This window comes from Ylistrum balloti, unplaced genomic scaffold (genome assembly GCF_031769215.1).
Source record: "Ylistrum balloti isolate Yb309-2 unplaced genomic scaffold, AGI_CSIRO_Ybal_v1 Utg369822, whole genome shotgun sequence".
Classification (NCBI taxonomy): Eukaryota; Metazoa; Mollusca; class Bivalvia; order Pectinida; family Pectinidae; genus Ylistrum; species Ylistrum balloti.
In genome coordinates, this window is record NW_026781989.1 from 286,181 (window position 1) to 299,997 (window position 13,817).

At 32.3% G+C, this 13,817-nt stretch overlaps 1 protein-coding gene across 1 annotated transcript; it reads right to left on the reverse strand.

Annotated features, from left to right (window-relative positions):
• On the reverse strand, positions 1-7,716 carry LOC132545083 (small integral membrane protein 14-like). The gene is made up of 5 exons (XM_060208752.1): positions 7,658-7,716; positions 5,625-5,701; positions 4,763-4,811; positions 4,087-4,232; positions 1-3,538 (listed from the first exon to the last, which is right to left on the reverse strand). The coding sequence occupies exons 2-5, from the start codon at positions 5,694-5,696 to the stop codon at positions 3,500-3,502; spliced, it is 306 nt and encodes a 101-aa protein (XP_060064735.1). The 5' UTR covers positions 5,697-5,701; positions 7,658-7,716; the 3' UTR covers positions 1-3,499.
• Between the last annotated feature and the right edge of the window lie 6,101 nt (positions 7,717-13,817).

Below are 13,817 nucleotides of genomic sequence, written 5' to 3' on the forward strand. Positions count from 1 at the left end.
CCCAGTGATATACACGTTTTTTCTCAAAATAATTTTTCATTGGTTTATAAACAGGTCTTGAACTGTAAGTACAATTATCTTCTCTGCTTACAAACTTGCCTGTACTACAGCATATGGTTTACCTAAAGTCTGACATATAACACTGCATAATATCATGTTTACAATTTGCTACTCAGTAACAGTACATTATTTCTCCATTTTTGTTATTTAATTTTTATCTCTTTACAAAATCACACAAGCTCATTCTCCACTAGCATACAAAGTTATGCTGACAATCAACATCATTTCTGGCTTTCTATATCACCATAGTTATTGCACACATATATATAAATATATATTTTTTGTCTAAAATGTGTAGGCAATTTTCAAAGAATTTCTTAAAAATTGCCAATAACGCAAAAAAAAAAAAACTGATGATATATGACAATCTTTGCTTAATTTCTACCTGAACCTATAAACTGGTGCTTGATATAGGGCATATCAGTTTTAGTGACAAAATGGTTTTTATTTTCTTTCTTTGTTTTCATACCAAATTATGCTTAAAAACATCTTAAGCCTCTTTCAACAAGTGTAATACAATAGGCAGCTACTGTACATTGCTTTATAACATATCAGCAGTAAGTGAAATAATATCAACATTATATATCATTGTTTATAAGTAAGTTGCTGTTACAAATTTTCAATACATACCTGTATAAATTAAGCATTTATGTTTTCTCACCTTTCACCAAGAAAATGGTACAAAATTATTTCACTACACAATCAATCAGTAGGAATAATATTTGAACTCTTTTTGTCTTATAGAATGGAAATAAATATTAAAATATTGAAAAAATAACATTAACAAAATTGTTTACTGTTTACAATTCAGAATCTTATATTTCAAATGTCATTTAAAAACCCGAATTGCCTTTCAGATTAAATAAATCCAGTAAATGCAAATAGAAAGGGTTAACACTTACAGCTATACTTTCTGTTAGGGTTAAATATACTTACAATATTTACAAATCCATTTGTTTAAGTTTTTCCAGGATATGAAAATCAACTGTCACCACAGAATATATTATATATTCCAAAATATACAGTACATGAAAAAGTTACAATTGAATCATAATCTCCTATGAAATCTTTCTATATTTTTATACACATAAATGACATGCTGTCATACCCAAGCTCTCCCTTCAGTAAATACAACAAATTTCACACCATCGAAAAGCTTCCTCACAAAACAGATCTATCTATATCATATTACTACACAGAACATATTATATACTGTGTATATAAATAATCAATGAAGTTGTAGTTTTATCAATTTTATTCTTACATACAACACTCACACAGACAGGTATATCATTGATCAATATCTGTGAATCATTCATTATTATCAGTCATTTTGAGGAGGCAAAACACAATTTATAGCACTTTTACTGAGTACTATATCAACAGAAGCACACATCATTACTGATGTATAGTAGGTTTCATTCTAGGTACATCCAAACTTAACATGTGACATTCATATCTTGCCAGATATAAAAACAGAGGACTAAATTCTATCAATTCTTAAACCTAAATGAAAAAGGCTTATTTGCGGTAAAATATGGTATATGCAAAAATATGTCTAATCATATAACCAACATTGTGTCCCATTTATGAAATTGAGGCATATAGAATCATAAAGGTTCAATAAAAATAAACCGATGAGTTCATACAATATTTTTTCTGGTCAATTTACAATAATTTATTAATAACTCCCCTTCAGTAACTCTTGAGATTTAGAAAAAAAAATCTGAGTTATTAAAAATACAAGACAAAGGTTGATGAATTTTAAGTTTTTCAAACATAATTGATTTCCATTATGCTTTTTATCTAAACATGTGAAAATATGATCTAAAAATATAAGAAATATTGTCTTGAAACCCAAAAACTTTCATTACAATTACAATAAAGTAAAAAAATATGATTAGAACATTAAGACTGACTGATAATTTCCCCTTTCATTTGTAGATTTTATACTTGAAAAGCGTTTGATGAATTAGATGATGACTATGACACAAAATAAGGAAATTTCTATAAAGACAACTACTTACCATCAGGAGCACCTGAACTACACTGACGCTGAAGTTGGTTACACAAAAAGCACTTTAATATTTAAAATGAGCAAAAAATGATCAATTCTAAAATTCCTCAAAGAATTCTGAAATCTACCATAGCTCTATTTATATTGAATATCAGGCATGGTATCTGAATACTTTGTGTATATTTCTCAGTTAAACTCCATCTTATATAAGTGACTAAACAATAGCAAACATCAACAAAAAACAAGGAAAACAAAATTGTTGCCAGGATTGCTTTCTTATATCAAACTGATTATCAGCTATAGCTAAATCTAGACCTCCTTTCCATCTTGAACTTCCATTAGGAAGGCACTTCACAGAATTTATGGTTTAAGTTACTAAATATTTCAAGATATTTTTGTAAAGTATCCTAGTCTCGGATAACAAAGCATTTAAATACCAGTTTTATAATGGTTTTTATAACGTGTTTTTTTTTTATCAATTTTCTTTATTCTCCACATAGCAATAGCCTCACACAAGTGGAGTAGAAATATCTATTTTTATCTTTTATGAACAACAAATCAACAAAATCAGAAACAGAATAGCTATGGTAAGCTCATTACCAAATGACATTTCCCTGTTGTAACCATGACGAAAAGGTGTGGCATTAAACTAGAACTGATAATGGACTGGTTTTACTCACAACACAGTCAAGATTATAAACAATGATAAATCAATAGTACAAAGCCCACCAAAATTTAGAGAAGTTAAACACTTAAGTGTCATTCACAGCAACAAGGAAAAAACAATTTGTAATATCTTTTTTTTTAAGATTCTAAATGTTTTGACATGTGACAATGTTTGAGATCAAACATAAAAAAACACTACACATTTCATTCTATGCTAACTAACATTGACTTATGTGCATTAGTTCTGGGATGATAATACAATATCACTTCTGATATTTGAAACTGACAGATGGTAACTATTATACACCACCCATAACACAGAAAAATAACAAAAAGCAGTAATATTGTGATTTTATATAATTCATGTAACAGTACATGTATACTGTTTTCTTTTGTTTTTTTTTCTCAATAAATCCTAAACCTGTGTGAAGGACATGATAATCCACATGCACAATCATAAAAGATCTCACTAAGTTTTTTTTATCTTGATGTCTACATCATGCTTAGGAGAGTTTTCCTCTAATTGAAATCAGTACATGTTCAATTTGTTTCCTTACTTTCTCAATCAAAATCTAATTAGGCAGCAGTGAATACAGTTGCCCATATAAGAATACACATATAGATTTGATAAAATAATATGGCACCTGGTTGAGACAAAAAATGTAACAGAAAATGTTGAATGTCCGTCACCAGATGACAGTGATAGAATGTAGTCCAGCCACAATGAGATTTCAACCTTGCTCCACTACTATCTCTTCAGTTAACCGAGGGACCCGGTGGAGGGGGACTTGGGTCCTGTAATGACAAAGTATTAATTAAGAACAATGACATTTAACCATTATCTGGTAGAAGAATATCAGTACTACTTAGAAGCATGACAACCCAGGGTGTAAAATTCTTATTAATTATGGTCAACAAAAGTAGGTAATGATAAACAGGGTTTTCCATAAGAGCTGGTCGCCGGCCAATTTGACCAGCTACTTTGATCATTTGGCCGCCTACACCAATCCAGTTCCATAATAATGTTCCGTACACGACTACACGTACATGGCAGGCCAGCCTCCTACATTCACTACACAGCCTACTACTAACAAAATTATGGAAAACCCTGATAAATGAAAGTAAAGTATGGATGTAAAAATAACTAACCACAACAAATATTATCTGGGTACAATATCTTTTAAAAATATTTCATTATTTTGTAATTATAGTTCCAGACCACATCAAGATTCCTATCTCAAAACTAGCTGATTTAGAAACATGCCATAATGGAACAGTACTTCCATGTTAGCAATCTGAAATTTTCACAAGCCTTGATGTAAAATTTAGTGGGGAAGACTTACATTATTCCTGGCTGGTTTGGAGTCACCAGTTGCCCTCATGCTCCTGGGACGAAAAAGGAAGAGAGCTGTAGCCAAGACTACCCAGCCTAACATCATCAGCATCATGTTGTTGAGGCCGCCATCAGGAGCAGTGTTGGCACCAGGCACTAAACATAGAGCACAGTAGTTTAGTAATCAGGGACCCAGATATGTAAATCAATGTTTTTTAAATTCCCTCATTCTTACACTAAAAAGACTGAAATATTTGTTTAAAAAAGTTTTAATCATCACAAAATTTGAAAAAAACTAGGCATTCTTATATTCTGTTTTGTTTATACATGTATAACATTCTTATACCAGGAAAACTTAAATTAGAACAATCTCAAATGTTACAAATATCGTTCATAAGTTAAAAGTTTCCACCTTTAAAAAAACAAACAAACAAAAATAATAATTTGGTCCATAACTATATGAATCATTAAAAAAAAATCATGATTTGATACTTGCTTAAAATAAATATCTATCCCTGACTATCAATATTCTGCTGAAATTACAGCCCGACATGGATTTTTGAAATATATCCTTTTATCGGTTTTTATTCATGTTTAATTACTTGAAGTGTCACTGCCTAGCAATGCAAAATTTCATACCGTGTGCTTTTCTAAATTTATCATCAGTGACTGCAGTATATACTTACAGTCTGTCAAACACTCATTGTCGGTACAATATGTCTGGGTGTTCCTCAACTGAAATAAAAATCAATAATCCACAGTGAACAGCTGATTTCATTTTAAATCACGACAGTTTCACTACCATGTACATTAGTTATTGATAACAACCAACAATTAGGTGGTTTTTTCCAAACAAGATATCTAAATTAAAAAAAAAATTGTCTTCACACAAATCAAGGGAAATCCTGGGGACTGAGAGAAATGGGTTATTTTCAGAAAAAAATAGTTAATATGGAAATTCAGGGGTGCCATTCCATATAAAATTGAAGACAAGCAAAAATATGGAGGGGTCTTTTTCACCTTGGTCTCCTTCTGGATTATCTCATTTTTTTTCAATATAATTACATAGAACATGAATAGCAATTTATTTCTCTGAAAATGGTCGTTTTAATCCTTCATTGATAGGAATACTAATCTACAACTAAACCATGCACTCACAATTGCATTTCAATTCCATAACTTATTTCTACATTTCATTATATAGTAATGTTAAAATACTACTACTCTACTCCAGTATTTATAAGATTCAATTAAATAGGAAGTGCAGCAGTTAACAGAATATATACGTTAAGAAAAAATAATGAAGAAGACAGATAGAATAGTCACTACCAATGACTTAAATGTATTTAAACATCAAGCAATTAAAGTTTCTCTACTTCTACCATCCAAAACCTGAGATGAGGTTTGATGATAGATCTTGATCATGGAAAGACAATTTTTCTGAGGAAGAAAATCAAGCACATAAAAGTCCAACTGATTTTCAATTTTGAAATTACTTATGGGATTAATTTCATCTGTTGTGATAAAAATTGAATTCTGAACACTCACCAAGTTAATAAGTCTTTGCATGGCATGTTCATGATTCCAGACGCACTCACAAGGATCAAAACCGTCAGCCATTTTTACTGAAACAAACAGAAATTTTTGTATGCAAAAATATTCTGGCAAATACATAAATTCTAAGTAAACATAATATCTTTCTGTAAATATCAATACTTGAGTGGGGGAAAAACACTATCAACTGAAAGTAGACAGAAAGGTTTTTATGTCTGTCAATTAGACTTTTACATCTTTAAATAAACTGTAGTGGCAGCACTATATTATCTTATCACTATACATTGTCTTTCACACTGCATTGATCAACAGCCATCTTATGAGAAACTATAAACAAGATATGCTGAGACATTTTTGTTATATAAAAAGTTCCATTCTAATTCAAAATCAGTCCAACTACAGATGTATGCCTACAGTAAGCCTGTGGTCATACCTAATTTGGATTTCATCAAACATCTTTAATCAAAATATCTCTCTTCTTTACAGCAGATAAAGTCAAAATATGATAAACATTTGAAAACTATTAGACTCCCAACAATAATATTGATCCTGCCAAGGAGCTTAGAGGAGCATGTATAGTCAAGTGAAAGCCAGTTGAAGACACTGGTTTGTAAAGACGTGAAGCTGGAAGTTACACTCACTACCATCCAGACATTAAACTTCGATTAACAGGTACTATTTCAACCCCTTCAATGAATATACCAGCCATTATAATATCTATCTTGCCTATCTATTAATCTTAACAAAATCAGTTTACATGGCACTACCACAGGTGTCTGGTGGGCTATATCTCCTTATAACATATGCTGTGAATGAGTTTTTTTTTAAATGTGATATCATGTTATATTTCAATATAAAGGCGATGAAGGAACAGCAAATTATTAAAGTGCTGAATATCCATATTGTTATCATTAATTAATTAATACATGTAATACATGAATCTTCCGTACAATTTCTGTCTTAATTTCGTCACCATTAGGCACATAAAAGTAATAATATTTCCTTTTAGACAGCAATTTACAAATTGAGATGAAGACAAAAAAATCAACTGATTATAAATAATCAAATTTCTTTAAATTTATTATTTTAACAGACATATATAACACAAATTTATTGATTTCTTAGCACTAGAAAATTCGACAATACATAAAAAAGAAATTTTAATTATAGACAATTTACACTTTATTTACATATGCACCAAAGAGTCTTTTTATATAATAAATTAAGAAAACAATGGATAGATATTCTGAACCGTTCGGACTAATCATAGATATCAAATATGTGAACACAAATTTTAAAAGGATTTGTCATATCGTCAGTAAATTTACGTAAGCTAGCTATATGTCAGAAAGTTAGTCAAATTCATCAATCATTTTGCAGACCTTGCTACACCACAGACTTACGAGCACATCACATATGTTTTATATTCGTTTCTGGCTCAACCAATGTACTTAACAGTGTGAACGTTGAGCCCTTGTGTTGTTGTAACACTTAATGTTGTGGTTTTGATTAAATTACAAACGCTGGGGTCTCTTGACTTCAAGCAAAAAGCACATAGATATACAATGAGGTAGGACGAGATCTGAGAGAGCCTTATTACCGGTCAACTGATTACAAAACGTCCATCAAGAGACTTTTTTTTTTTTTTTTTTAGCTTAACGTCCTTGTTCCGGTTATAACCGAGCCTAGGACTCCATCAAGAGACAACGTCGGTTTATTATATATAATCCATGACACGGCCGAGTGACTTCATAACGATCGACTTTACTGAACCCGATGGGCTCCTAAAACAATCTATGGCCGTGATTATCTATATATAATGGACAGAAAAGCCATTCCTGATGACCTATTTCCTTCCTTCTGTAGACTGTGCCCGTGGACATTTTGGAAATGTAGAAAATATTGTTTATGTAGACATTTCCGAGTTAGCCATTCATGTATTTGATCATAATGCTTATCTAATTTGGAATTAAGAAATAATAACGACAAGAAGAAATGTCTAAATATGAAGCATATGGCCTGCCTACCTGTGATGTTTTCGTCCGATCCTTCCTCTGTCAGACTCAACCGCAACTTCCTGTCCCCAGTTTATCAACAAAGACACGTCAGGGTTTAGTAAGGTGCCCGGATGTCAACATCGCCGACCCAAAGAATATTGTGCGCCAAATTCAAATCCAGCTCATACCATTTGTTTTGCACACCAAACTAAAACAGAAAACAACAATTAGTTAGCTTACATTGTATTTTAATCATCATTCCCAGAGATGGACAATAGTATTCCTGATACTATGGGGAAAAAAACTACGTAATATAACGGAATTTATACATATAAAGTCGAACGGATTACCGCGTATTCTTGAAGTATGAAAACACATCATTTTATTTTTCTTAGTTCGCAAAGCTTGATCTACCTCTCGTTTTGGACGAACCATAACAAACATTTTTATGAAAACAAATAGACGACATTGCTCGTAGTTCCAAATGCAAGCGGCAATTTTTTTTCAAAAACGATAAACAGATTTTTTTTATCACACGTGCAGAAAAAAAAATCGTTTCTATGCCCAGAATCAGTCTTATTCATATGCAGCACGGTCCCTTAAATCGCCAACAACAAAAACTAGATATAAAATAATAAAGGTAGCTAATTTTTCGAATACCAAAATGTTTTGAGTTTTTTTAACGCATATTCAAGATCACGATAAAGATGTAGATTATTTTTTATAACACTCAAACATTTAGAACTGCGTGACAAATTACCAAAAACCCGCGAATACGTGTTTCATCGAAATTCTATTAAACAAATACTTAAAGAGAAGTAAAAATTAGTACTTGAAATAGTAGTATCACATTGTGAAAAGAAACCCGGACTTCTAGGATCCATCTGCTGTATAGATGAATAATGTTTAGTTTAAACAATATTTTATTCAATGTTTAACATTTAGATATACATATAATTCAAATCTTAACTAAGAGGATTTGGTAACAAGCTTAAAGCTTATGTAAAACCATCTCCTAAAATGTTATACCATTCACATATCGACAGAGTGGTCCAACTAAAAAGGAATGCTGGTGGCAGCTATAAAATTACAATCCGAGTACTGATCATGTGTTTGAAATGTAGTCGCGTGCAAATTAGATATGAGTTGTTTTTAATTCCCTATATTACCTCTGAACTGAAGAGTGCAGAGAGTATAGAATATTATAAGATATAACATAACATTTGGTATAATTAAGCATAGATACATAGTAAGTACAATAATAAAGTATATAGGTACATAATAAGATAGTTGTACATGCACATGGAGAAACCGACCTTATAATGTGGGAAGCATAATGATAAATTGGTATTAATACATTTGAGTAAGTAAAATATTGTGCAAGATATGCACTGTAATGATAATTTTGTAGGCCCACAGCACACAGGGGTTGGGGATACCCCTACCAGCAAGGTGTTGCAGGCTCTCAATTTTTTCACAAAAAATATAAATACATTATGCCATGCACATATATCATCATTTTAAAGCCCAATTGATGCATGCATTGGGTATAGTCATATTTGCAATTTGTAAGAATATAAGTGTAGTACACTATACAACATCATTATGCAATATAATGATAAGTTTGTAGGCTCACAGCACACAGGGGTTGGGGATAGCCCTACCAGCAAGGTGTTGCAGGCCCACAATTTTCACAAAAGATGTAAATACATTATGCCATGCACATATATCATAATTTAAAGCCTAGTTGACGCATACATTGGTTATAGTAATATTTGCCATTTGTAAGAATGTAAATATGGTACAATATGGCGACATAGCAATCATAAAAAATAATAGGTACAGTATTTGTAGTGAAGGTAAATCATTATAAGTATATAATATGTCCATACTAAGGGCAAGTATATTATATTAACTAGGGACTAAATTTCATATTACTGATACATGTAAGTACTTTGCGGATACCGTTAAAGTACGTATATGTTACGTTGGTAAATAATGCGTGAATGGATATCTACATTCAACTAAAGGCAAATATAGTATTTCTACGCAGTTTAGAGCGAGTATGGGTAAGTAATTTATGATTAAATTGGTAAGAGGTACAAGATTTGCAATGAAAGTACATCGTGACCAAGTGATTGAGAACGAGATTGTTGTTAGAGTAAGCACAGTCAAGTTATTTTTACAAATGGAAATGGATACGATCATGCAAATCGTTCACTTTTCATTATATATTCTTGAACAGCTGATACGATTTCCTCGTTTTGCTGTATAGTTAAATCGGGATTTCCCCAGAGTAGACATTCAGTATTTAAATCATAATTGAGTGCCCAAATGTATTGTTCTCTTATGTTTGTGTATTTTTCACAAGCAAATAAATAATGAAAGTTGTCTTCAATATAACCGCATGTACAAAAAGGATCGTCGCTAATGTTTTTCTCAAAGAGGTGTGCTTTTAAGCTGCTACATAGTAGTCTAAGTCTCGAATGGTATATTTGGGCTGTTCTGTTTCCATAGGATCGGTAACTAGGCGATTTACCTTTGTCTCTATAAAGATAATGTTTAAGGACAGACACAGAGGGGTTTTCTCGTATAGTGGTAGGTAGATTGTTCCACAAATGGACAGTAGAAGGAAGGAAGGAGTTTTTGTAGAAACTGGTATTAGTTTTAATGGTAGATAAATGATTCGATTGTCTAGTTCTCATATTATGTATTTCGGAATTTCTCCGTGGAAGTATATTAGAAAGAGAAGACGGAGTATGGTTATAGACCATGTTGTGGAGCTTGATAATCTTATGTTTTTTCCTGCGTTCTGCTAATGTGTCCCAACATGTATCTTTATATAACAATTCTATACTTACCAATTTTGTTGCTCCAGTAACAATCCGTGCTGATTCCTTGTGAATAGATTCTAGTTTATTAATAAAGACAATTGGCAAAGAATCCCAAACAACATCAGCATATTCAAGGATCGGCAAAATATATGAGAAATATATACGTTCTAACGTGCTACGGTCAAGAACAAATTTGAGCTTCCTTAGGGCAGATAACCTTTTGGACGCCTTCAAGATAATACCGTCAACATGATTAGTCCAACTTAAATCTTCATTGATATATACACCTAGATGTTTGTGTGTTATTACTTGATTGATATTTGTGTTATCCATACTAAGTTGTGGAAGGATAGATTTTGAAGATTTCCTACTGATTAGTAACGACTCTGTTTTATTTGCATTAAACGTAACTAGCCATTGATTAGCCCAAGCATGAATATTACATAAGTCATTATTTAATACGTTGGCTGAGTTAATAGCGTTGTCTACTACGAGATAGAGGGTAGTGTCATCTGCAAATAATTTTATAATACTAGCAATGTCAGAAACTATATCATTGATAAAAATCAGAAACAATAAGGGTCCTAAAATAGAGCCCTGTGGAACCCCAGCTTTAATTGTACCATAGTTTGAAAATTCACCGTTTACCAAAACTCGCTGTTTCCTATCAGAAAGATAACTTTTGAACCACCCTAATAGCGTTCCCCTTATGCCTGCTTTATTTAATTTATAAAGGAGTCCCTTATGCCACACCCTATCAAAAGCTTTACTTATATCTAGGAAAATAACCTGCACCTCCTTCCCACAATCTAAAGCTTTACCAATATCATTTGTAATAGTCAATAGTTGATTTATAGCAGAATCACCTCTTCTAAAACCCGACTGGTGTTCGGTGAAAAAAGAAGAGTCTCGTAGAAAATTATACACATGTTTAAAAACACACCTTTCCATAACCTTTCCTATTATACTAATAAGGGAAATCGGTCTATAATTTGAAACTACACTAGGGTCGTCTTTTTTAAATATAGGAATAACATTAGCCATTTTCCACATTTCGGGATATGATTGATTCGACAGTGATTTGTTAAAAAGACTACAAAGAGGCCCAATTAACTGACGTTTACCTTCTTTTAAAAATTTCCCACTTATTAAGTCAGGCCCAGGTGCTTTAGACGCGTCAAGTATACTAATAGCATCAGAGACGTCCTGCTGTGTAATAGTAATATTTTCTAGTATGATAGTAATATTGTCATGATTAACTGGAAGGGGTCGATGTAAGTCGTTAAGTTCGGTCTGTTGAATAAAGTAGTCATTAAGAATAGTGGCTTTTTCTTTATCATCAATGTACTCTTGACCATTATAAATGATCATAGGTACGTCAGTAGTTTTACATGAAAAGTTAGTTAATGAGTTCAAGACTTTCCACCAATTTTTAGAAGAGTTAGGAGTGGTTTGAAGGTAAGATGATATTTTTTTGTAATAATTACTTTTCGCCTGCCGAATAGCATCAACACATGTATTTCTTACTTTTCTGAATGTTTCCCAATGAAGTGGGTTCTGTGTAGTCTTGGCTTTTGCATGAATTCTTTTTCTAGTTCTGATCAATTTACGTATATTATTGTGCATCCAAGGCGGGTCAGCTTTTCTTATTGTGATACATTTGTTTGGTATTGTCTCTGAAGCTATTTGAGTAATTGTTTTTGTAACATAATCTGCATCGAGATCTGTAGATAATGCTTCTGTATCATTCCAGGTAATGTTATTTAATTTCTCACGATAATTGTTAAAATTGCAATCTTTGTATAACCATATACGACGTTTGGTGCATTTACAGTTCGGTGGGCGTTTGAATTTCAGATACGCATATATAGGACAGTGATACCTTATATTACTTTTCAGAAAAGGATCACCTACATGGGATTGTTCAACAATACCATCATTGCTAACGAGAAACACATCTATTAAGGATCTTGAGGTTTCTGTGAAATGTGTTGGCTCATTTATTAACTGCTTTAAAGCGAATTGGTTCATAATATCTTTAATTACACTGTTATACGTGGATAGAATATTGTCATTCAAATCACCAGTAATAAGAATGTTTGTAATACCTGTACTAAATGCAAGTTCTATAGAGTAATGGATTAAATTCCAAGTTTGGTCGTTGATGTTTGGGGGGCGGTAAAAAGTGCCAAGTAGCAGTTTATGAGATTTCAAATGTAATTCTAGCCATACACTTTCAACATTCCTGACCTCGAGATCTTTACGCCGTTTGACAATGATGTTTTTCCGAACATAGACACCGCCACCAATTCGCGTTTGTCTGCTTTGACAAAAAGGTGGATAAAAATGGCCGTGAATGAGATCATCAGACGACTCGTTTGAGGGGTTTAGCCATGTTTCGGTAAACGCAAGCACGTCAAAAGTATTCAGTTCAGTAAAAATACATTGATTTTATCTACGTTATAGTGAACAACACATAGTTGGACCTGGATTGCTTTCTACAACAATTGAACAAGAAGATCATATAAGACTACAAGAATGTCTAATAGTAAAATGAAAGTAAGTAAGACATACCAATTCTGACTTACTTTATGTGGATGTACCTTTTTAGGACCTCTAGTGATTACACCTATACCGTATAGGAAGATACAAGTGATAATGGGTAAGGCTTTCCATCCAAAGTTAAGTACCAGGTTTACTGCCAGTACAGTAATTGGATCTAAGCGTTTGTGTAAGGGTAATGTTAGGGATTTGTCATAGAAGGCGCCGGTAAGAGTTCGGTGGCTTATTACGTCACTCGGCATCAGGTAATACCAGATACGTAGGAGAGGTAAGTACTTTTAAACACAGCGCCTTCTACGCTTGAGAGTTCAAATATAATTTTCAGATGAATAATGAAAAGTTTCACAAAAATTGTATACATGATCAGTACTCGGATGTAATGCATTCCAATAACAAAAGCAATGAAAACAACAAAGTGTATGTACATATAAAGAAACATATGGAGACATTTTGCACCATGGATTTGAGATAAGGTAAGTATTCAATATGTACATGTGCAGCAAAGTTGGCTAGCAAACGTTCAGAGTAATAAGATTGGTTTCGGTATGTAATATCAATATTTAATTATTAGTTAAAGTTAGTTATAGATATAATGGTTCCTATAATAATGTCTATTATTGAGTGATAGCATTTCTGATCGTTTTCGAAATTGGTTCGCATGAATCTGATTCAAGTATATTTATTGAACAAGAGATCAAGCACAAGTTACTGTCATTTAATTTCACATTCCCCAATATACTTTTGCATGGAAAATAATTATTCTTATGTAAACATGCGTACATTTATGTCTACAA